The sequence below is a fragment of the Crotalus tigris genome, unplaced genomic scaffold (genome assembly GCF_016545835.1).
Source record: "Crotalus tigris isolate CLP2741 ecotype Arizona unplaced genomic scaffold, ASM1654583v1 scf7180000018504.2861643, whole genome shotgun sequence".
NCBI lineage: Eukaryota > Metazoa > Chordata > Lepidosauria > Squamata > Viperidae > Crotalus > Crotalus tigris.
The window spans coordinates 296,942-322,555 of record NW_024097043.1 but is presented as its reverse complement, the minus strand read 5'-3'; the positions used below and the strand labels follow the sequence as shown (position 1 = coordinate 322,555).

At 38.8% G+C, this 25,614-nt stretch overlaps 1 protein-coding gene across 3 annotated transcripts in view; it reads right to left on the bottom strand.

Annotated features, from left to right (window-relative positions):
- The window catches only part of MYRF (myelin regulatory factor), a 119,076-nt gene that overhangs the window by 7,778 nt on the left and 85,684 nt on the right, over positions 1 to 25,614 (bottom strand). Inside the window, exons 11-25 of one of the 3 annotated variants that reach the window (XM_039353152.1) lie at positions 23,406 to 23,496; positions 22,439 to 22,504; positions 19,248 to 19,448; positions 17,879 to 17,987; positions 16,621 to 16,730; positions 14,435 to 14,595; positions 12,967 to 13,039; positions 11,381 to 11,472; positions 9,945 to 10,013; positions 9,229 to 9,309; positions 8,180 to 8,268; positions 7,317 to 7,475; positions 4,986 to 5,285; positions 2,284 to 2,371; positions 1,555 to 1,629 (exon numbers count right to left, since the gene is read on the bottom strand). In XM_039353152.1, the coding sequence (XP_039209086.1) occupies positions 1,555 to 1,629; positions 2,284 to 2,371; positions 4,986 to 5,285; positions 7,317 to 7,475; positions 8,180 to 8,268; positions 9,229 to 9,309; positions 9,945 to 10,013; positions 11,381 to 11,472; positions 12,967 to 13,039; positions 14,435 to 14,595; positions 16,621 to 16,730; positions 17,879 to 17,987; positions 19,248 to 19,448; positions 22,439 to 22,504; positions 23,406 to 23,496 (1,764 nt within the window). The remainder of the gene's footprint in view (positions 1 to 1,554; positions 1,630 to 2,283; positions 2,372 to 4,985; positions 5,286 to 7,316; positions 7,476 to 8,179; positions 8,269 to 9,228; positions 9,310 to 9,944; positions 10,014 to 11,380; positions 11,473 to 12,966; positions 13,040 to 14,434; positions 14,596 to 16,620; positions 16,731 to 17,878; positions 17,988 to 19,247; positions 19,449 to 22,438; positions 22,505 to 23,405; positions 23,497 to 25,614) is intronic. The other 2 variants (XM_039353154.1, XM_039353153.1) reach the window with 2 other exon arrangements.

Genomic DNA, 25,614 nt, shown 5'->3' with positions numbered 1-25,614 from the left:
ATTTACAGTATATTGGTCTATGAATTCATGTTCTCATCTCACTGTAAAGTACTCTTTCTCAGCCTGGACATTCACCCACCAAAGATACACAGTTCCTAATTGTATACCATTATATCAGACTTGGACTTGAAATGGAGAGAATGCACTGTAGAGCTGGGATGCATTCCCCCATCTTCTTCCTTCTTCACCCTTTGAAGTATCTTCCTGGAGTCTTTTCAGGAGTGCTGTTGTTTTGCAGGCAGGAAGAAAAGACTGAAAATCTTTGTTATGTTACAGCAGAAAGCAAAGTATTTTAGGCTCCAAGGAATAACGGAACTACATTTTGCAAAGTTATTCTGAACAAATCTAAATCCTGAACATGATAATTAGCAAGCCACTTCTCTAATTTCCTATTTACTTTATATGAAACATTTTATAGGATACGTTAGAAACAATGCAACAAGCAATAGTATAAAAGACTCCTTGATCCAAACTGCTTTGGTTTTTCCAGGTCTAAATATACAGGCCAATATCAGAGTGGAGTAAGGCACACAAAAGAATAAAATGGACTTTTAAGAGTACAGAAGGTACCTTGCATTAAAGTAGCAACACTGGCCCATCATCAGATTAGACAATATGTGGTGTTTCAGATGCTCCTGGCCTACAACTCCCAGTGGCCTTTCCATTCTGTCCTGACAGTAGTTTTCTAGTACTATTTTATTTTATTTTATATTTTATTTTATTATTTTATATTTTATTTTATTTTATTTTATATTTTATTTATTTTATTATTTTATTTTATTTTATTATTTTATTTTATTTTATTATTTTATTTTATTTTATTATTTTATTTTATTTTATTTATTGGCCACTTATCTCACCATGGGGCTATTCTAGGCAGCTTACAATAACCAGAAGCATCTGCTACAGTAAAACATTGGAGTGTAATGAAGAAGGTTTTGCAGCAGCCCAACTGGAGATGTCAAGAGACCAAACCTGATTTTTTTTTCTGCACAAAAATCATGTGTCCTTTCGACAGACAGATTTTCTTTTGTGTCACGCCTAACTTTCTATCTTCAGCATGTCAGGATATGAAATACATGGCATCCTCCCAAAGTAGCACTGACAGACTTTAATTTTTGTCTGTGGCCATTTTACGGTTATTGCAGCAAACTGCTCTTGATTATGAGATAAAAAGTGGTATAGAAATATAAGTAAAAGCATCACTACAAAGGATTTGACTGTCTCTGTGAAATCTTCAGCCCTATGAGGAAGATAAGGATTCTTAAATGGGGTAACCAGGTTTGATTTACAAGTACCTGATTGTGAAGCCTCCCCAAAGGCCCTGTCTCCCATCTTCCTCATGACTCAGTACTATTTTCCTGTGAATTATATTGAGAATAGTACTCTCAATTTGTGAAATAATAGCAGATATCACATCTTTATCAACTATTTATATCATTTTGAAATTCTCCTTTCTCAACCTGGTTCCCTATTAACTGTTTATCCTTTACAACAACATTTTCTACAATATTCCTTGCCAGAATCTGTGCTTTCCCAAAAGTTCTTACTTACTTCATTTCCAAAGTAAGATTTGTGTTCACTGATGTAAATTTGCTGATGGGAATGCGATAAGTGATATTTCCAGTCCTGCAGGAATAAACAAATTTTTTTGGCTTATCTTCATATTTTCTTGCTGTGCGTTATGTATTCACTCAAATACGATTCCATCATTCATCACTGGTAATATGGCAACCAAGATGTATGAAAAAAAATCCTAAATTGGCATATTTAGTTATCTGGATAAACACAATTTCCTGGGAATCTACCTTTAAGAATCCCTCTCTGATGTATGCAAAAACTTGGAAAAGCAATGAAATGCCTACAGGGGAATACTGAAGTATAAAATTAACTGAATTTGCAAAAATGGCAAAGATGACCAGGTTGGTCAGAGAAAAGACAATAAAGACATTTTTGAAAGACTGGAGACCATATGTGGACATTTGTTGAAAGCAGAAAAAACAATTTGATGATTTTGAATGTTAAAAAGGGATGAAGAGTTGGAGAAAACTTTAAAATGATTATTACTTGACCGAAAAAAGGACAGAAGGTCATATTTTTTTTTCTTTCTCTGTCTCTGTCTCTCTCTCTCTCTCTCTCTCTTTTTCCCTCTATTTCTTATTTTCTAACTTTGTTCTTGTTTGTTCTGAATATTTTACTACATTGAAAAATTCAGATAAAAATATATTACAAAAAAAGAACTCCCAGTTTAACAAAGCTTATGGCTGCTATGCTCCCACTTACCTGCAATCATCCCCTGCAGCACAGACCTGGGGTAAGATGACCACATTTGCCTCCAACAGGGACACAGACTGGAGCACAGGAGTCATTTCTACAGGACAGAAATAATCAAGATGGAGCAGGAGGGTTCCACAAAATGCTAATCATTCTACAGAGAGGAGTTTTAAGACTGTGATCTCCTTCTAACTAATGCAACCATATATATTTCTGCCTAAACCAAGCTGGAGGGAAATCAGATAGCTTGGAGTGGGATTTATGCCTGCTAAGGATGTATGATTGCCATCCCCTCATAAATCTTTACATGCAGCCAGGCACGCTGGCTGAGGAATTCTGGGAGTTGAACACAAATCATAAAAGGGCCAAGTTTGAAGATGCCTGTCCTATAGTCCCAGTCATCAGAGTCTGAAAAGAAACTACACTAGCAAATGTAATGGCTGGTAGTAATGGGGATGTTCTGGAGGAGAGTAAAGAAGGAATAAAGATGTGCAGGATATGTCAAGGAGGTGCTTGCAGATAGTTAAAATACATGTGAAGAATCTGTAGCTATAGAGCAGGAAAGGTTTCAGAGGCCTTGGCTGGTTCATTGCAACCCAAATCTTTCCTGCTTGCCCATCAGGGGTGCTTTCGAATCAGTCCTGACTATTGATTGCCTGGACTGATCCCTGCAGTTTTCTTGGAAAGTTATTTTTTTCCTCCAAAAGAGGTTTTGCCCTTGCCTGCTTTCTAAGACTGAGAGTGTGACTGACCCAAGGCCACCTAGATTCTACGTTCCCAAGGCAGGACTAGAACACAAGGTCTTCTGGTTTCTAGTCTGATGCCTTAACCATTACACCAAACTGGCTCTCTCCTATATGCCAACAGGCCAATGATTAGTCAACTGGGGAGAGCCAGATTGCAGTAAGGAGAAGGACATGGTTTGCACATAAAGGCACAGGCTTCCCTGAACACTAAAAGCAAATGGAGGGTGGAGTAAGCCACCTGAGGTGGAAAACTGCTGCAAGGTAGTCAGTTTCATCCACCACTACTCAGGAACAAAACTTCTCAAGTGGCTCTGAGGAGCCTCAGTCACCAGGATTGCACCTGCTTGCACAAAGCAGCAGCCTCTGTGGGCTGCCTCCGTCCCAGCTGGGAAAGGGAGAAAGGCGGCTTACGGTAACTTCCTTCACTTCCCCAGGTTTCCTTTAAGTCTTCTTTTCTTCCTTCCTCCGTGCAGCAATCGCTGGTCCACACTTCTTGCTGCCCTGCATCGGCCCACGTCTCCCTTCTCCATTCTGGAAATGGCAGCCCCGTTTTCTGCTGCTTTCCTCCCTGCAGAAGGGAGGAAAGGAAGGACGCTTCGAATGGAAGGGTACTATGATAAGCTCCGGGAAAACTACGTCAGCTGGAGCTGGGCAAGGAAGGCCAGGCTCCCCTTCCCCGATGGTTCTGCAAAGCCCTTGAAAAGCAGAGCTTACATTACCATAGTGTCCTTCCATACAAAGCATCCTTCCTTTACTCACTTCTGCTGGGAGGAAAATGGGGCTGCCATTTCCAGAACGGAGAAGGGAGACGCGGGCCGATGCAGGGTGACAAGAAAGTGTGGCTGCGGCGACCGAGGGCTGGAAGAGGGATACCAGGACTGGAGGGAGGCAGCAGTCATGGCGCAAGCCATGGGAGAATTGGCAGAGAAGGAGGCAGCGGGGACCGAAGAAAGCCCTTCCAGTGGCAGATGTGGCTGTTGCCCAGCGGTGGCAGAACCTTTCACTGTCACTCCTCCTAGCTCCGAAACGGCAGAGGAGGACTGGCTAAGGCCCATCCACTGTAGAATGGCAATCCGGCTCGGGAGGGGAATGAAAGGGAAGAGGCGGATGGGCAGCTGATGTGATTGAAGGCCCTGGGTCTCCATTTTGTTTCTGTTGCTCTCTCTTGGGGTTTTGGGGAGAGGTTTTTTTTTCCCTGCCTGGAAGGAAGTTGAATGAAAACCAGACATGTTCTGGAAAACCCCAGATTTATCATAACCGGTTTGCTGAACTCAACAAAAAATTAGGTATAGGTTCTGCTGAATGGGTGCAAACCAGCTGAATCCCACCACTGGAATTAAGGTATACACAAAGATGAGAACAATAATTGAAGATTGTATGTTTCTGCTTGAAAGTGGTGGATGAGGCACATGCAGGTTCAGTACACATACAAGAGACAAGGCGTGACCAGGCTGCTGCTGCTCTGGCCACAATACTTTGCGGTCTCTGAATCATGAACTATTCCTGCATGTCTTCTTTGGGGGCAAAAAATGTTTCCTTCTTCCATTAAACAATGCCTGTTTACTTATTTATTTGATTTGTATGTCTTCCCCTCTCATCTCTGGACCATCTATCAGGCTAAAAACAACATTTTAACTACTCAAACCGTAACTCCCAAGATCACAAATATAATGCAAACTTATAAGAAAGCAGCAGTAGCTGGCAGATCTTGACAATCTCCTGGCCCAAATGCCTGGGGGAAGAGCCACGTCTTTAATGTATTGTGAAAGGCTAAGAGGGTTGAGGCAATCTGAAATTCTGGAGGGAGGACATTCCATAAGCCACAGCCACAGAAAAACACAATTCCTGAGTCCAACAAGAAGACGTTGTTTAACATGTCACTCTGCTAGTTCTGGTAGGATGAGCAGAGATGGTGGAAATTGTCTCTATTGCCAAGTAATCAGGGAAAATAGGAAATATGTTTACCAGTATGCTTGGTGCTTGCAATGCCAGGCTCCTTAGCATCTGGTTGGCTGATGCTCCGTTGCTGCCGTCGTGATATCTGATCGGAAGGAAAGCTGTTGTATGTGAGGGGGAGGTTGGCAATATATTTGGACTTGCTCTGGATGTTGGTAAAGAGGGAGGAGGGGCTGGAATTAGGACCCCCAAAGCCCCGGGATCGGTCAGCAGTCTTTGGCCACTTCGTGTGGGAAGTTGTCTTGCCGGTGATCCCCCTTGATTTGGCTTTGATGTTTGTCACTGGTAGGAGTGACACAAAGTTTTGGCCTATAAAAACAGAGCAGCAAGATAAAAATAAATAAAGATAATTTAAGAAGGGATCAGCAATGGATAGATATCTAAGAGCCTAAGTGTAACATCTACGACAGCATAATTCTCAGGGATGATAAACCTGTGACTAGCTTCCAACACTGTAGACTCACATGGTTGAATTCTTCATACCAGACGTACAAATCAAATCCCTTTATATAGTAAATTAGCAAGTTGGAGAAAAGGCTAGCCTAAAACCATTATTTTCTTCACATCTTAAATTTGTACAAGAAAAAACTTTAATTTTTAATATACCTTAGGAGAGTTTCTGTGCATTCTGATGTTTTAATCATACCGTGTTTCCCCCAAAATAAGACCCAACCGGAAAATAAGTCCTAGCAGGATTTTTCAGGACGTTCGTAATATAAGCCCCACCCCAAAAATAAGCCCCAATTAAGATCATCAGCCAGACAGATGCATTTAGTGCCGTATTTCCCCTAAAATAAGACCTAATTGGAAAATAAGCCTTAATGCGTCTTTTGGAGCAAAAATTAATAAAATTAATAAAATAAAATTAAGACCCGATCTTATTTTCAGGGAAACACAGTATATACTGTACGTTCTCAGTGAAAATCCTGCAGGAGTTTCTTAAGACAGATGCAATTCCATATAAAAACATTTTTGCGGAAAATGCATCTGTAAGAACTTGCTTGCACTAGCCAACTAATAGGAAAGCCAAAATTATTGTTTAAATCTCTACACACATTGAATTTATCCCTTTCCTTAAGAAACCAAAATCATACAAACTATTCTCTAATATTTAAATAATCTTGACCATTGTATTCTGCAAATTCCAAAGAGAATGCAACAATCAGATATAAGTAGGAGAGCAAGATAAATTTTCCAATAGAATGGCCTTGAAACAAAACGATTAAGACCCCCCAAGAGTAATGTTTTGAAACTGATTCAATTTTATGTAAATAATGGTGTTAATATGGCTTTATCACCCAGATTTTCTCTGTTTCCTACTATTAGGTGAGAAGAGTAAAAAATATTCACAGAAAAACATTCATTTACCTGATGAAAAAATCTCTTGGCATTGAATGCTGCTCAAAACCATTGACAGTCTTTAAGTTACTGTAATTCTTCCTTTTTTGCTACATCAAATTAAGGTAGCTGATTATTTTTAATGGCTACAATACTTATTTAAAGAATTGAGTCTGTAAATGTAGATTGTTTACTACTACAGTACATCTGTACTGTCAGATGTACAAATGTCTAATAACCAAAGGTATCAAAAAAACTAGCTACCGTTATATAACCACATCCTTGTTATTAGGCACATACATTTAAATACTGTAGAGAGTTTGTGGAAGTAGCTATGGTGTGATATAGCAAATAAATATCTATTTGCCAGTAGATACTGATCCATTTAACACAATAGCATAGCAGAGAACTATCTACAGCATTATGGGAAATAGTGTAACTAAATGGTGCAGAACAACATTCACACAGAAACAAGAATAGGGTAATCCAGATTCTCTTCCCTCACCCCCCCCCCAAAAAAATCTGGCTCTGCTTCTGCATATTCAGGACAGAATAAATGAATATGAATTACTGCTGCAGCTACAGCACCACTGGGGGGGGGGGAAGCTCAGGTGCTCTGCCTTGAATGATCTTGACCAAGAGATGGAACAGTATCTCTAGAGAGGTTAATGCACTGGTTCAGATCTGAAATTTTGACAATTGCATGTGTGCTTCTGAAACGTCCTATTATCCTTGAAGGATGCAGTTAATCTCTCCTCTAATCACAATTTGCTCACAGTGATCTCAGGAAGCAAGTGTTTGCTTCCTATTAAATGACCAACACTGTGGCCAAATTCTGCAATGGCAGTTATAAGTCTCTGGTTCTGAGCATAACAAAGGCATGCTTAGCTTGTGCTGTAAGTGGACTTTTAGCTTAGGTATTTTCCATTTTAATGTTCATTCCTACTTTTTGGTCTATAACTGTAAATTCTTAAATAAGTAGATAGGACCAATTGGTTTTACCTATCCGGTTGGTGGCAACTGTAGTGGTCCCAGAAGGCCCAGGAATAGATATGTTGTTGGGAACAGAAGAGCAACAAGTAGAAAAACAAGGTGGGTTGATACAGACGACTATGTTATAGGCAGGCAAGGCAGGGGACAAGTCAGGTGCGTGGGTTGTGGCTGTAAGAAAAACGCAACAGAATCAAGATCAGTTGTATCAAATCCAAAAACAACATCAATTAGCTTCCTGTATTAAATACATAATTCACAAAATTATCCTTGAATTCGTCTTTTCTCTCAAACTGGATGAATTCCCTCTTGCAGTCACATGGATTGACTTTGTCCACACCAGAAATCCAATCTTCTAGTGAACAACAGCCTCTTTTTAAACAGAGCTTTATGTTACTACATCTTTAATGTATCAGTACTGTTTTCTTGTCTGCATCCTAAGTGGAATCAATCACATCTCCCATATTTGGATCGCCAGGTGAGCAATCCAGTATTGATCTCCAGGTGAGCAATCCAGATGAGCAATCCAGGATTCAGACGTGCAGAGATTCTAAAATCAGTCTCATGCCATGTGATCTTACACTATTGTTTGTGTTCACAGCTGAGCCAATTTATTTCTAGCTTTGAAACTCTGTAGCTACTCTACAAGTAGTCCTTGCTTAATGATTATCCTTTTTAGTGACCGCTGATGTTACAACAGCATTAAAAAGTAACTTTACAACCAGTCCTTGCATTATGACTGTCCCATTTCAAGGTCAGGAGAAAACAAAACAAACTGTGTTCAAATTTTGTTTGAGGCATTCAGAATGGAAATAGAAGTTTGAAATTGCCTATAGTTGACTAAAATGCACCTGGGGATGGGAACTGGTACCTACCATGCTCTGAAGGGGAAGCATTGTCAGGGGTATTTGATGATGCAATAGTGGAAAATGTCATCTTATTTTTATCTATGTTCTGACTGGACCTAAAATGTAAGAAAAGTGAAGGCATGAAGTTTTGACAATAAAACAGAAACAGATGCATAGCAAAGGAAAGGAAAGAGATGAAATAAGATAGAGGCTGTGCATGAGGTCACGTTTGTAATCTGAAGACTTAAAACCATTGAAAAAATAAAAGGGGGACAGAAAATAGGATGGAAAGTAAAATTATTGTTCTGAATAAACATAGTTCAACATATTAACATAGTTTGACAAAGTAACAAAGGGCAAATGGGCTAACATTGTTTTAAATCAGTTCTAAACCCATCCCTTTCCACTGGAAAAAACTCTTAGGATGAGATTGCAAGCATAATTCAGAATTTGATAAATAGTCCTGGTTTCAACCAAAACATGATCCTCCCTGTTTGCTTAGCTGTTCATATTTTCTACTTGATGACACCTGTTTACATTATTCAGCTTATAGCTACATAAGCATATAACTGTATATCACATTCTGCAAGCATAGAAATGATCCAAGGGATCTGAGAGCTGTTTACTTTTCTAGTACAGTCCTAGATCCTTTACATTCTATTAAATGTTGCCTCGTTAGCTGCATCAATGGAGGATGATATCAACCTATGAATTTGGAGTGAGCACTTTACATCATCCTGTTTTCAGTCTGACTGCAACCCAAATCTATTTAGTGAAACACAATTAGTTAAAAATGATGATTTCTTGCAATTAAGAACAGCACTTTCAATCTTCGTATTTTTCATGTTATACTTTGCACATTCAAACTAACTATAACTTTAACACATCATTTAAGCTTGACTTCAGTATACCAATTTAAGCCTTACAAAATCTCTTTCCCTGTTTGCCTTTGTTGAGAAGAAGCAACACTAAAATGCAGACAGATATAAAAAGGTAGAATGCATAAAAATATAAGGCTGCAGATTTGAAAGAATAGGACAAATGTATTGCAGCATATTGAAAAAGTAGGACCATACCATGGACAGAGAGCAACTGGGACGCCAGGACCTCTATGCTGAAAAAGAGCCAGAAGGCAAGTAGTAGGCACAGCAAAAGAGCTATAAGGCACCAAAAACAGAAGAGGAAAGGAGGAATGGAACAACCAAACAAGGAAATTGTTACAAAGAGCATTTGATGGAAAGAGTGGATAGAGAGGGATTGGGGGAGATAAATAAATGGAGCAAAAAAGAAGCAAGCAAAGGAGAGGGAAAGAGAAAGGTCAATTTAATAATTAACATTCCACTGTGAATTATCCAAAATACATCATTTCAAACTGGTATACAGCTAGAACATATGGACAGTTACATAAAACAGCACAGGTTCTAGAAACTGCTTAATGACGATTTAGAACAGATCCTAATGATGTGTACCTGTACACATTTCATGTGTTTATATACATTTGTTATAGAATTTTGTTATAGAATTTATAAATTGCAATAAATTCTAAGCAGTAGTCATGAAAACAAATATCCTAAACGTATGCTCAGTCTTAGTTGAAAATCATAGCTTGGCAGCTACTCTTAAGGTAGCATGTGAGATGCTGGTACTCAACTGCTGATGTTTACTCTCAATACCCTTTACTGTCTTATTCTTTTGCCATCTCGAAATGGTAAGGCTGGCCCCAAACATCTGCATCAAAAATTCCTTAAGAATTTTCCCTCAGCTCAAATGGGAATCCAATTACTTTCCATACCCTTCAATATCCACAAGGTCCTCCTCACTGCGGTAGCTTAGCACATAGAGTGTAGACATGGACACCACACTATGAAAGAGAAAACATCAAATAAAGTTTCCAAACATAGAGTTTCTGTGTTTCAGACAGAATAGGAGCTCTACTCTAACAGGCTATATTTGTTTGTTACTTATATTCATGAATGTAAGTGACTTTATTTATTTGTTTGTTTGTTTGTTTGTTTATTTATTTATTTTTAAAATTTATAAGCCGCCCCACTCCCGCAGGACTCCGGGCGGCTAACAATAAAAGCACCATATAACATGACAAAACAAACAGTACAATAAAGTCATCCAGGGGTCAGATTTTATAAACCCCAGGCCTGCCGGAAAAGCCAGGTCTTAAACAGCTTGCGGAAAACCAACAGGGTGGGAGCGGTCCTAATCTCCGGGGGGAGCTGGTTCCAAGACGTGGGCGCCATCACAGAGAAAGCCCTCCCCAGCGGTCCCGCCAAATGGCACTGCTTGGCCGACGGGACCTGAAGGAGGCCCAGCCTGTGGGATCTAACCGGACGAAGGGAACTATGAGGTAGTAGGCGGTCTCGCAAATAACCTGGCCCTGAGCCATATAGAGCTTTAAAGGTAATAACCAACACGTTGAATTGGACCCGGAGACCAATAGGCAACCAGTGCAGCTCACGGAGGATAGGTGTAACGTGGGTGTATCGAGGAGCACCCACTATCACTCGCGCGGCTGCATTCTGGACCAACTGTAGTTTCCGAATACTTTTCAAGGGTAGCCCCATGTAGAGTGTGTTGCAGTAGTCCAGGCGTGAGGTGACAAGGGCATGAGTGACTGTAAGGAGAGCCTCCCGGTCCAGGTAAGGTCGCACCTGGTGCAACAGACGAACTTGTGCAAAGGTTCTCCCAGCCACAGCCGTCAAATGATGTTCCAATTTCAGCTGTGGATCAAGGAGGACACCCAAGTTGCGAACCCGCTGCGAAGGGGGTATATTTTCCCCTGCTAGAGTCAACACTAGACAGTTAACATGATCCTTGGGAGGCAACATCCAAAGCCACTCGGTCTTGTCAGGATTGAGACTGAGTCTGTTAACCCCCATCCAGACCCTCACGGTTTCAAGGCAACAGCCCATCACATCAGCCGCTTCACTGAGAGAGCTCGGGGAAGAGATATATAGCTAGGTATCATCAGCATACTGATGAAACCTCATCCCGTGCTGTCTGATGATCTCACCCAGCGGGTTTATTCCTATTCTTTCCTATCTCCTTTCCAATATCTGTAAAGCATCAACTGCCATTATTATAGTGTAGCTCTTAAAATAGTTTTAACATTGCCAGGACAAAGAACACAAAGAAAAATCCCAAATATGCAGGCTCTCTCACACATTCTGCACCAACCCAAGGAATGCGTAGTAGCCCAAATATGCAGTCACTCACCTGAATGCCATGATGATCACCAGAGCAATAATGGTACCTTGCAGAAAACGTTGGCTGATGCAAGCTTGGTCTTTGACTCCTTGTGAGGGAGTCTGCACAAAATAAAGGCAAAGGGAAAAATCATGTCAGATGTCTGCTTGACTAAATTTAGTTCTGATTCCTATAGGTTGCTTTGCCCTTTTGTTAATAGCAAACTATACTTTCTATGGAATCTTTGGAACTCTTATCTAAATCTTCCCAAAGGAAGAATAAATATTCACAAATTATTTAATGAAAAACATTGTATAGGCTAAGGCACCGGTCGGCAACCCATGGCTCCAGAGCTGCACGTGGCTCTTTGAGCCTTCTCCTACGGCTCCCAGCTTCCTCTGCCATTTGCTGAGAGAGAGACAGAGACAGAGACAGAGAGAGGCACTTGCACTTCCCTTCTCTCTCTCTCTCTCTCTCTCTCTCTCTCTCTCTCTTTCTCTGTGTGTGTGTGTGTAAAAGAGAGTGGCCTCACACTGTTCTCCGACGAGCTGACAAGCTTATTGGGCAGAGCTCCTGCCTTGGCTGCGTCTCTGCAGGAAACAGGAAGAGTAGGAGAGAGCCAGCCCAATAGGAATGTGTGTCAGCTTGTTGGAGAACAGCGTGAAGCCAGCTTGCCAGGTGAGCAGAAGATCAGAGAGATGGAGAGAGAGGGGGGAGAGAGAGGGGGGGGAGAAAGAGAGAGAGAGGGGAGAAAGAGAGAGAGAGAGAGGGAGAGAGAGAGAGAGAGGGAGAGGAGAGGGAGGGAGAGAGAGAGAGAGGGAGAGAGAGAGCAAAAGAGGGGGAGAGAGGGAGAGAAAGAGAGAGAGACGGGGAGAGAGGGAGAGAAAGAGGGAGAGAGGGAGAGGGAGAGAGAGAAAAAAAGAGAGAAAGGGAGAGAGGGAGAGGAAAGAGAGAGAGGAGAGAGAGAGAAAAAGGGAGACGGGGAGGGAGGGAGGGAGGGAGGGAGAGACAGAGAGAGAGAGAGAACTCATGCACAGCACCCTCTATTTCTTTTTAATTAAACTCTTCAATGAAATCCCCCCCTCTGGCGCACGGGGAAATGGGTCCAAGTGGCTCTTTGAGTGTTTATGGTTGCCGACCCCTAGGCTAAGGAGTGGCAGAGCTACATGGAAGGCAAGTCTTTTAAAGCAGAAGTTACAAATCACTAAAACAGAAAGCCGTTGGATGAAATGAATTTGAGTACCAACTCATAAAAGAACTTCGCATCAAAGAGTATATCACACACAATGCAATTCTTAGCCGCATCAACTATGAATTTATATTCTTAACCGATGAACATAATTAGCAATATGAATTCATATTATTTATAAATGATAGAGGATAGCATATTAACATTTGCAGAACAGGCTGGCATTTACTCGACAGTGTAATAAACACTCTGAATAAACATGACGTTGCTCAGAACTCAAATATATCTTTTGCTTCCATATCTTCAATCTGTACAGTAAGGGAATCAGAGGACCAGCTCCTGCATCTTCTATCAAAGACCAGAATATTCCAATGATACCTCCCTTAACAAAAAATCAGACAAACGACGTATCTTTGTAAAAAGTTACCTTGCCTGCCACTTTGGGGGGCCTCTTTTTATGCGGCATGCTTTCTGCACGGCTGAACTGACTCCCAGCTTGGCTGTATTAAAAAAACAAAGTTATACTGCATCTAAATGAGCATATTTTATTGCACTTTTGTCCCGCTCATTCTTTCATTTCTGCACACGTTTGTAATGTTTAATTTCATAATGCTTGTGGGTATACAATATTTTTTGTTGTTCCACTGTCTGTGCAGATATAGAGATTGTCTGGTTTGCCGGCGCTGTTTTTCAAAAAAACCATATTTTTACCTGTCACAGGTGTGACATCTATATAATAGTAGGTATATAAAAACACGCGTGTATTTGAATGCAATGTTGTGTCAAAATTTCAAAGCAATTGGTGAAGAACGTTCGGAGATTTAAGATTTTGAACAAATGAAGATTTACGTATGTAAATATGTATGTATGTGTGCAGGTCTTGGTGTATTCGGATCTTTTCCCGTGTAAGATTGAGAGTATCTTGGCGACGTTTCGACGAGGCTTCGCACAAGCACGAAGCCGAAGACCCCAGCCTGAAGATGACGAGTGGGACCTTGTCGAAACGTCACCAAGATACTCTCAATCTTACACAGGAAAAGACCCGAATACACCAAGACCTGCATATCTATACCCGTGAAAATCTACGAAAACAAATATATATATGTGTGTGTGTGTATGCTACATACATACAAACAAAATACATGCTCAGAACACACAAATATGTACTGCAAAAATGGGGCTCTTACTAATTAGAGTACTTTATCCAAAACATAAACAAGACTTAGGAGAATCACTTAACAGATTGTATTCTCAACTGCAGCAAAACATTTAAGAGTAGAACATGAATGGAAAAAAAAAGTGGAAAGCCACCAAACATAATGAGAACCATACATTTTCTTGCACAAGGAACCATTAAAAGTATAAACCTATCTTCAAATTTGTTGCATTGTTTATCTGATTGTGCCATCCTTTGAAAATGTACTTCTTTAGGCCTTTTCAAGAATGGGATTAAAGATACAGATTTACATCCATATTTATCTTGGGAGAGTTCAGAAACACAATGGACACTCATATAGTCCAGAGCTTGAATGGTGCAATATTTTCCCCTTCTCATTAAGGATTAGAGAAATATCATATTAGTCCTAATTATGGTAAAAGGAGAAAAAAAAAGTCCTTTCCCGTCTCTCTTGGAAAGGGAACTAAATCTTCAGCCTTGGAAAATACCTGAACCTTTTCCAAAACTATGAGCTTCTCTATTAATTAAAATCTTAATATAGTTAAAAGTGCCACTGTGCTCAATGAAGCTTCCTCCTAAGTCATAGGATTGCAACCTACAAGTTATTTCTGTGATAGAGAATTAAATCTGTCAAGAATCTTTTCCTCCAGGTGGCCACTTCATATTATGATCCAAAGCTGAATAAGAGTCATGTTTAAAAGTCAGGTATTTGTATTACCTGAATGCTCCAGAGCTTCCAGTTGACTTCATACTGTCCAGTCTTTTGAGCTTGGCCAGTTTATGACTCCACCTCTCTAGTTCGTCAATCCGGTTCTCCAGGTTGTCAGTCAGTTTGCAGAGCTCCTTCACAGCCCCAACATTTTCCATAAAAATACGCTCCTGCGATGAACAAAATCAAAGTTTTCTTTTATACAGAGACCTTCTGATGGGCTGAAATCCTTACCTTGTGATTGGGTCTTTTATTTTCAAAGGTTGAGGATGTTTTGTTTTTACAAGTATTTTTTTAAAAAGGAAACTTAACAAGTCAGGCAACGTGACTTAACAGACACTTTCCTCACTGTGGGCCTTTTGCAAAAATCTTTTCACTATGCAAAACTTGTAGAGAAAAATGTGGATACAGAGACTTTGTGATGAGGCAACTTATGTAACAGCACATAAAAGCCCATTTTTGAAGAAAGGATCTTAATCTCAAACCTTTTCCTCCACTTTTTCAATTTCTGAGTTTCTCATATTCACATGGTGAAATTCAAACAATCTGGGCAGGTATTTTTCATATGTCTACAGTACTATTAATTCACTGCTCACTACCATTCCTCTCTTCTGGAGAAAGACTGCTTTCTGACAGTACCTAAAAATCTTATGTATATTTCCATTTAATGAATCTAAATTCCACTCCAATGATATTCAAGGTAGCTAATGGAAAGATATATGTTTAAACACAAATATCACAATAAAAAGGCATAATACACATCCAATCAAATTACATCTCATTTGACAACAAGCTTATCTGCCAAATATCTGTGTAAATTAAAATATATGTATATTAACTTTGCTGGCAAGGCATTCCAAAGATGCAGACAGGCCCTTTTCCATATTTCCACCAAGCATGGCTCTTATCATGGTGGAACTGGTAAACCCTGAGCAGATTTGTCTTTTTGAGAAAGAAATATGCACAGCTTTAAAGGATGCAATCAAACTTCTTATAAGTGGCCCTCTCAATAATATTCAGCACAAAATTCTGGACTAGCTGAAATTTTCACACTTTTCCAAGTTCCAATTATAGCACACGTCAGCTCTGAAACTAATTCAATTGTTGCTATTATTAAGGTAAGGGATTTGCCATTGGTCGTATCTGATATCTCCAGGAATGAATGCAATGACATATGCATTTTACCCATGTAAATGCACTTTTGATCATCATAAAAAATTACATATCTAGCTTTAAGACTGAAGGAAAGAGATAGCAAAAACTGGATTATCTATCTTTAAGAAACCAAAAATTGGATATCTATCTTCAAGACTAAAGGTAGTCCAACCAAAATGTGAAATTGTATTTTCCAGATAACCACAACTCTGTAGTGTGGCTTATAAAATGTAAGAGTGGTCTCTTTCTGGTCCATATCAGTCTTCTATTTGTTAATTCATAAATCTATTCCATCTCAGCATTAGTATTCCATTTTTTTAAAAAATATCACAAATATATATATATATACTATATTTTCATAAAATAAACATTTTATAATACATTATATGTATATTATTAAATATTATTATTATTTAAATTTATTGACGCCCATCTTACCATAGGGCAACTCTGGGTGGCTTAGAATATTAAAATATGTATACAATTTATTTTAATAGAATAAACATTCAATAGATAAGAATACTTATGGGTTTATGTTATTCTACAATCTGCCCTACATGTAGGTTAGGGAAGACATTCACTAGTATATCATGTGAAAAAGTAGTTGGCATACTTTTTCATTAGATTAAATTCTTCGTGGTCCTTATAAAAAATTAAGCAGTTTTACTTGAAGTCAAGCTAAATGTGGGAGACACATGAAGAACTAACAGCTGTCCTTTCTTCTCTTCTGAAGGCTTTTTAAGAAACATATAGACTAACCACTTATCTTATTATTCTCCACCAAATCACCTATAATGATTTGAACCAGTTTGTTCTTGTCAGCAGACTTCCTATTTTTAGTTTTTTTTCTCCTTCCCATCAATTCAAGCCAACAAATGTGGTTATCAGCACTTCCTAAAACAAGCACTGGTAAACAAAATATCTAAGATGCAACTTAAAAAAAATATGAAAAAAATATTTTTTCCAGACTTTGTATGGATTTAATTTTCTTCAGAATATTAGCTCTATGTTGTTAGTTTATTTCCAAGAGTTTCACTCACCTTATTGACCACAAGGAAATTCTCAATAGTTTTCCCACTGGTAAAGACTATTTCCCCAGAATCCTTTACTGCTTCTGGAAGAATTTCCTTTACTTCTTGAGCAATAACACCTGTGCAGAAAAAAAACAACATAAAACGTAACAGCTTTGAGCCCAATAAGTGCCATTATAGAAGATATTTATGAGGAAAAGTCACTATTAAAGGTGTAATTTAAATAGATGTATTATTTTATAAACGTTAGCAGCAACTGCAACAAAGTACTTATTTTAAATTTTTCACTTTAGAAATAGCTAAAAGGTTCAGTATAAGCCCTAGGAAAGCTCATTGTAATAGAAAGATAGTATTTGTGTGCCAAAGTCATTTTGGCATCAGGCACTCTTGCATCAAACACACTACTTTCATCACATCCTTACACTCCTTCAACTAAAGGTGAGCTTAAGCAATAGCTTACATTGCTACTGGTTAGAGTAAGTGGCCTGATGAATACATTTTCATTATGAAAAGTGCTACAGAAAATATCTCAACAAGTGACAGATTCTGGCTGGCCTTGTCTGGTGTTGGGAGCTAACTTGAATGGGGTCTGGTTAATACTTGAATGGGATTCCTTCAAAAATTGTGTGCTTGACTGGGAAATAAAAAGCACAATCCATATACGTACAGATATATCTTTAAAGTCATCAGTTAAGCATTCCTCGGAGGAATTGAGTTTTACCCATAAAGTATTTGGAATCTACCATGTGCCCCATAGTGGGAGAAGATGAGTGGGAGGAGGAAATAAACAGAACAAATATTAATTCACCATTGTGTGATCATATACCCTATCTTTAAAACACCCACTCATAAGGTGCACCAACATTTATGCTCCAACAAAGGCACAAAAATGCATTCTGCATTTTAATAAATTGCTATGAAAAACAATGGTATAAATATAGCAATTACAGTATATCTGATATTTAAAGTAATTCAGTTTCTATTTAGTAAAGCAAGAGTATCAAGCATGGGTTTTCACATCATGATGAATCATGTTTGGTAAATGATTTTCCTCTATTTTGTACAGTGTTAAATACTTAGGTATTAGACAAAAACACACTAAGTATAGAAACAATATTCAGATAAAATGTCACATGTAACTATAACATCATTGCCAAATCAACAAATGTCATCAAAGAGAAGCCAAGAATATGTGGAATAACTGTAATCAATAGTTTCAGATGTGCTTGCTAATGTAAATTAAGCCTGAGGTCTCAGTTGTATGTACCTGTCTCAGTTGTATTCTCCAAACCAGCAGTGGCAGCAAACTCTGGCTTGTAATTATAGTTCACCAGCCGCATACGGGAGATTCTCTTCAGTTGTTCTGTGGTGTCGACCTAAAATTATAAGAAAAAGAAACCCATAAAAGTACTCTGCAGTCTTCAATACTCAGATACCAGATAATTATACCCAACCATATTTGATAGAAATAGAAAAGGTGTAGTGCAGGGGTGTGAAACTGCTGGCCCGCGGGCCGGATGCATCATGGTGAAACTGCACCCACCCCATTGCCGGCAATGGAAAAAAAGTCGTGATATGTCATGACACATCATGTGACATTGCGAGTTTGACACCCCTGGTATAGTGGAAATTTGAATCCCAGCAGAATTTAGCCTTTTGAGTAAAGGACAGCATTTCAATTTTCTAAAAATTAAGGAGATTTAGTACTATTTCCTACCACCCAAAGCAAAGCCTGTCCAGTTTTATAACTGGCTGTAATACTTAGTATCTGTGCTGACCTTTACAGAATAAAGTACTGTATATTCTATAAAAATCAGCAAGGATGTAAATCATTTAGAATATAAAACTCAGAAATAAATAAATAAATAGGTCTTTGGTTGTTCGGGTTTTCTCCCGCGTATAAACCCAAACAACCAAAGACCTACATACAAAAACACCCGCGAAAACCTCAGAAAACAAACACACACACACACACACACTTAAGAAGGTATCTAAACTCTTAGTCTAAGCTTAACTAAGCAAAAACTCTAAGCTTAGACTAAATACCTAAGCTTTCAAATCCAAATGTATCTTATCCAGTGTTCAGTAATTAATATAAAGTATTTTTAAGTAAAAAAACAAACAAACTGGGGATTTGGAGGTGAAACTAGGCAAAGTTACAACCTGAGATTCATGGCAATCTTGGAACTCATCCTTTCATATAGAACACAAAGTATTAAAATCAAAAGTTTGCAATTGCATTTTACAAAGACAAGTTGATATATAACTATATATCAAGCAAGTCCCATGTACAATAATGGAACCTTAGCTAGAACTATAGTTATGTATCCTGACATGAGGGAAGATGTAGGAAAAAACAACGAAACACACCGTGAGACAAAACACAGGAAGTATCAAACAGAGCAACTGCCTCTGCATGTTTGCCTCCTGAACATTGTTGAGACTAGAACATCTGCTAATTCCAAGTGTTAGGCAAAATTGGCCTATGTCTATGGTGTTCTTTTTTTTTTTTTTGGCTTGCAGTGAGGAGTACTTGCTCAGTGCTCATGAAAGTTTCAGTTCAGAAATCTAAAGTGAAAGTGTGGATTTTCAAAGCAGATGCCCTACTGAATATAATTGGTGGAGTGAACACTTACCTCTTGGATGTCATCTTTTACTCGGATGTCTGATGGGTGCATAAGGGATCCCATAACTTTTACATTGCCATGGACAACCAAGGCTTCATCAGGTCGATCTGTGTTGATGCCAACTCGACCATGGTGAAAGACAGTGTCAGGGAGTTGAGAGCGTTGCCAAAGTACATCACTGTCACTCTCAAATTGACCTGGGTTAGAAGCCTACAAAAAAAGACATCCGGAGAATTAACTGTCAATAGTTGCAAATGATTGAGAAAAATAGAGAATTCCAGCAGGACACTCTATAGGATAAAACAAAGCTCTCTTCTTGAAGAAATGGAAAAATATTCAGTTGCACCAATAGCCATTCATTGATAGGGAGGTTAAAGAAGAAAGAAACAGGAGCCAGCAACCTTCCACAAGATGCTTATTGGTCCAAAGCTTTTGCAAGTATATTACATGACGTACTTTATGGACAATTGTGATAGAAGCTACACTTTATGTGCATTCATGTGTTAAGGTGAAAGATAGGTTACACAATGTCATAGAGTATTATGGGAATTTCTCAATTTGCAACACTTATGATTATCAGCATGGATAAGAACACATAATTCTTTGCCCATGTTAAGAGAGATATAGAATCCGTCAAAAGCTACTTTATAATGTAGTTGTTCCTTTAGTCTAACAGTAGACTGTTTATAACTAGAGAAGGCAGTGTGATCTGGTTTGCCAACTCAGCACAAGGAGCTTGAGTCAGCATGTGTTTACAGATTCAGCAAGATAAACCTTCTTTCCTAGCTCATAAGAGAAAGGTTATATTGCAAATAGGCTTTTTCTTACAGTCAGTGGGAACAAAGTGTTCCATAAAGTAAAAATCATCCCCAGCTTAAAATAAATTCTTGCAGGATTGTGAAGGAAGAGCCTAGAGGAGATTTAAGTGATCCAGGATGATGAATTCTTCTAAGCAATTCAGAAAGACAGGAGAAAAAGGAAGAAACCATGTTTACAACCCAAGTTGCTCAAGACTTAAACCTCCTTTGCTTTGAAGAGATCTGGAAGCTCCAAACCACATTCCCAGGTGTGTGGGAGGAGATTGTGGTTTTTCAATGGCAGGAAAAGTTCTTCTGCATATGTATCAGTCCAGCAGGTTACACAGGAATATTTTCTTTCTCTTTTTTGCTCACGTGTTCTATTTCCTTTATATATACAGTATGCTTCAGATACAGATATTGTTCCCTCACCAAATGCTCATTTGCATTTTTGTCACTAACTCATCTAACCAAATATGTATCTTTCCATCCAAAAACAGGTTTCAAAGTTGGCCCTTAAATCCACACTTTCTTCCCTCATGGGCTCCCTTCAAAATTCATGACATTATTATCACCAGTACTAACTGAGAGAGTAATTGAAGTACTAGTCAGACTTTATTAAAAAGAGCAATAGGTTAAGCAAAGCAACAGGAAATAAAGATTCTATCCAGCTGATTCTAGTATTGTAGTTTTATTCTACATATCCCTGGCATTTAGACTTTTAGGGTACATGGCTTAAATGCTGGGATGTTTCAGTGGGATTTCAAATAGTAAAAAAGTCAGTGTTTCAAAGAGATTTAAACTTTCTCATTGATGAGTAAAATATTTAGTACTACATATATTGACTTAGTATGCAACAGTTGCTGAATAATTTATTGCCCTTATAAACTAAGTCTACACATTAATAATAATTTTATTTGTATGAAGCATGTCTATGTAATTACTAACCAAAATAAAAACCCATAGTGTTTTAAACAACTGAACCAATAATAAAAACAAATTTAAAATAAACCATACACATTAAAAGCAGCACAACAATTGAAATATATTGGAACAAAGCACTGAGCAATAGTTTAAAATGCTTGAAAATAATGTACAAAGACCATATTTTTACTTTTTCAGAGAAAAACTGAGAAAAACTGTTTCAAACTTCCAATTTTCTGTTGGATTTCGAACAGAAAAAGAAGCTTCTTCATTTCTTATACTCTTAACAATCCAAATATCCTGTTACTTTAAGATCTGGGTTCGCAGGATGTCTATATCTCAAACAATTTTTTTCCACAGAAGGTATTTGTGTCACAAAGCCACTTGGTGGCCTTTGACATGCTCCTTTTTCTCATTCTTCTGAGCAGAAGCATTCTGCTTCGGGTGGCATCTGCTTCAGAGTATCATACATAAAGACTCAGAATGGTGCAACTTTGAGGGGGAGGACTGGCAGCTACAGTTAGGTCTGGGAATGGGCACCATTTAGGCTTTACTTCAGGCAACAAAGTCTCTTTGCTGACAGTGTAAACATATATAATTACTCACATCTTTCTCACATATACTAGCATCTGCTGACTGTCCTATGGTGGTTAGATTCTAATCTCTTTTAAGAAAAGTGGTGCCTTTATGAAAACATATTACATTATAAAGACATTTTAAAAATCAAGAAGGAACACATCTCTTGAATCCTGTCTTTAATATCAAGTTGCATGTACTATTAACATGAGAATAGTGTATTTCTATATGGACTAGATCTAATTATATGATAAAGTTCAGCTAGTTCTATATTAACATACAGATTTGTCAAGAGTGAAAATTTGGCAGCTACGTGCCTCTCTGTTTTCATCTTTTCATCATTAGTGAAATGGGAGGGGGGAGTGTTGGTTTCAACTGGGTTAGAGAAATGAAACAAGATTTTTAAATCTTCAGCTTTAGTTCCTTTTAATTATTACATATATTTTTGTGATTTTACTGTTATATTGTTGTTGCTTTTTGCTTGTATTTTGTTCGTCATGTATCAAAAAAAATCAAGTTAAAAAAAAGCTAACATGGAATTGTAAATTAATGATATTAGCTAACTACTATTATCATATAGACAATTACTAAAGATACACCATGCAGGAAATGCTTCTTTTTCCAGGGAAGTGACATGGGTACAGTATTGCTTCTGATACAATTGTATACATTGCACAATCTTACTGGTATGGAAATATGTGCAATTCACAGGTGCTTCTAATGTATAACCAAGCCACATATTTGTGCTAATGCAGACAGATCCTTACCCTAATTGATCAAATCGGATGCAGCTAAGCATCCTAGATATATAATTCTGTTTTCATCTGCTTTACCCACTAATCTACAACAAAGGTCCCCCACCCCCACCACCCCGGAGACTGCATAAGTCAGCATGTTACTTACTTGTCTGCAGACTCCAGGGTCCCCGTCTGCCCTCTGTTTGTGTTTTACCCCCGAACCGGCCCTTTGCTAGAGGAAATGGACACAGCACTTAAAAAGGCAGCAGGGCGGAGACAGCCAACTACAAAGTCACAGCTTAGTGTCCTCCTTATTTGCTTACTAACTTTGGTAATGCAAGAGCCACAACTCACTTCTTCACTTGCCTTTTCCCAAGATTATTCCATTTAAAGTGAAGAAACATTCCACTTGTTTATTCAGATTGCTAAACAGATTGCTAAGAAATTTGATCAGTTGATCAAATTTGGGGACACCAGTTTCACAAATGTTCCAAAGCCAAAAGGGCAGAAATATTCCCATTTTAATAAAGTATGTCCCTGGGTGAAATCAGTCATAATACTTCTACACGTCTCCCTCACCTATACTTCACATTTCTTTTTTGAGAACTTTAAGGCATAAGTCTGCAAAAGTGCAACCTTTGGGGCTGGTTTAAATTCAACAAAACCGTTGAATATCTGATCCATAAGACTTGCCTTGCGGTTTTTGTCATGGAACAGGAAAGTTTGCTAACTGGTGGTATTGGTTATCACTAATACAATTACATGATTAACATGAACATCACTTGTAATATCTATTATTCAATATTCCTAGGTCCTTCCAACAATAAACCTGCTTTCCTTGCACACATATTTACTTGGAGCCTATAAGCCTTGAAAGCTTTGGAACTCGTTTAATATAAGTATTTGCCAAAGGCCTTCTTTGTGTGGAAGAAAGAGTCAGAGTTCAGAAAGCTAAACAAGATTAGGGTAGAAGGAATTGCGAATGAGAAAAGCAAAGCAAGGAACACTGTGGAACAAGGGGCAGGCTGGTACTGGGGTTAAGAACATGAAGGAACTCCTGTCAAGTAAAGTATAAAACTCTGAATGTTCACAACCATGGAAGGGTATGTTGCAAGGGAAGGGAGTAGACTTACTCTAACAATGATGCGCTCTGAGATATGAGCAGCCAGAGTGTAGTTCTGGTTCTGAGAGTGAGCTTGCAAAGCCACAACCAGCATGAAGTATCTGAAACAAGACAGGACCAGATAAGCATAGACTTTCCCCAGTTCACAGATGGAAACATAGTACACGTGAAATATGAGATTTTCTAAAAACATAGTGAATGTTTTATCAAAATATTCTGCTCTTTAATACAAGATAATTTTCAAATTTATCCCATTCCTTAATAAAATAAAGAAAACACTGTCAGACATTTGAGCAACTCTACTTAGAACTAAACTGCATTCACAACATACTGAGAACCAATTGATTCTGTGTGTGATAATGGCTCTGAAAAATAGCCAGGTATGGTGGCAGACTACCCTGTAGAGCCACAAAACACATTCAAAATATAACTGCAAAACTCCAGCAGTTTATTTAAAATCATCTGAATTAGGCAGGTTTGCAGAGTTCAGCATTCTGTGTCTTTTTCCTGAATAGACATCAGAGATAAACCTAGCCCAGCACAAATGAAAACCACTCTTTTTCACACAGGAAATGAAAAAGCATAACATAAATTAGACATTTCAAAATATTAGAGAATTCAACATTGATTTTTTTTCTGAGCCTATCTGCTTTTCAAGATATTATTTTATGTCACAATTTTACAAAAGTAAATCTGAAGTGTTAAATTCTGATCGCACATTTAACCATTCAGTTTTGTTCCTTTGTCTTAAAGGGAGAACAATCTGAGATTTGTGACTGAGAAACAAAAGGGCAATACAGATATTCTGCTTTGTATAGCACTGACAGTGAAAATGAAGCTCCCCGTATGGATCTGGCAAGTCATTTCTCACAGAAAAGTGTAGTGTTATTAAGTGAACAACTATAAACAGTTTTGGATATTCTAGCAGTGTTGAACAGTATGTATTTTGTAAGGCAACATCCACGTAGTTGCTTTGCCATGTTCCACTCCCATCTTATCCCACAGCTGACAAGAAATTATGCCACTCTGAATCTGAATACCCTAAAATATAATTTCTTTACCACACACTTGGAACAAATCTGTGTTGCATTTCTGCCTAACAGCTTTAGTGCAAAACAGTCTAAAGCAGCGGTGGCAAACCTGTGGCACGCGTGCCAGAGGTGGCAATCAGAGCCCTCTCTATGGGCACACGCACCGTTGCCCTAGACCTGCCTCCTCCTGCGGACCCTTCCTCACAGCAGCCCTCCCAGAGGAGAATCGCCCTCAAGCGCGGCCCGTGTGGAGCAGCACAGCCAAGGACATGGCAGCCAGGCAGCGGGGACAAGACTCCACCCTCATGCTCCATCGTGAGCAGATGATGCTGAGGGGCACGGTCGAAGGGTGTGGCTGCCATGGTGCTGCTGGGCCATCTGGGTGATCTGCTGTGGCAGGCCATGGAGGTGGTGGCCCTGTGGATGGAGTGAGGGTAGAATGGGGGGTGGGGAGAAACGGTTTTGGTGCACTCGGTCTCCAAAAGGTTCGCCATCACTGGTCTAAAGGCAATGATTGGTGGTTCCCTTAGCTGAAATTTCAGACTTCTCCATTGGGCACTCATAAAGCTCTGCTTTCTCTATGCACTATTATTTTTTTTCTTTCCCAATGCATTAATAATTGAAGCTTTTTATTATTATTTCTTGAAATTTTGGATCAACAGATGGCCTATTCAACTTATGGATCCTTACATGGCAGCAAAAAGTTGGGCACATACATTATTTTGTATTTTTTAGCTGCCATCCAACGCTAGCCTGGATTTCTGCCACTGAGATGCAGCCATGGAATAAGTCCTACTGAAGAACCAGAGTTTGAAAAAGGCTTAACTATGGGAAATCCATGTGGGATCTGTAAACTGTAAATTTCTAAATTTCAGGGTAGAGAATATGAAGAGAGGAAGGAAGTAGCCAGAGCTTCCTTGGAAGCAGCAGCATGGGAAAGTCATTCCCTGCAAAGAGGCTACAAGCCCTTTCAATTACACTTCCAATTATAGGCACAGCCTGGTCAATTTCAGGGCTTTACACTGAATGATCAACCAACTAATTTTAAAAAAAAAGTGGCTGCAGAAGACAGAGTTCTGATCTTGCAAACACAAGAGGACTAAAAGGCAAGTGAGTAAGTCAGGTCCAGACTGAAGAGATGGTCCCAAAGGAAACCAACAGAATTCACTGGAACCACAAGATTGTTGG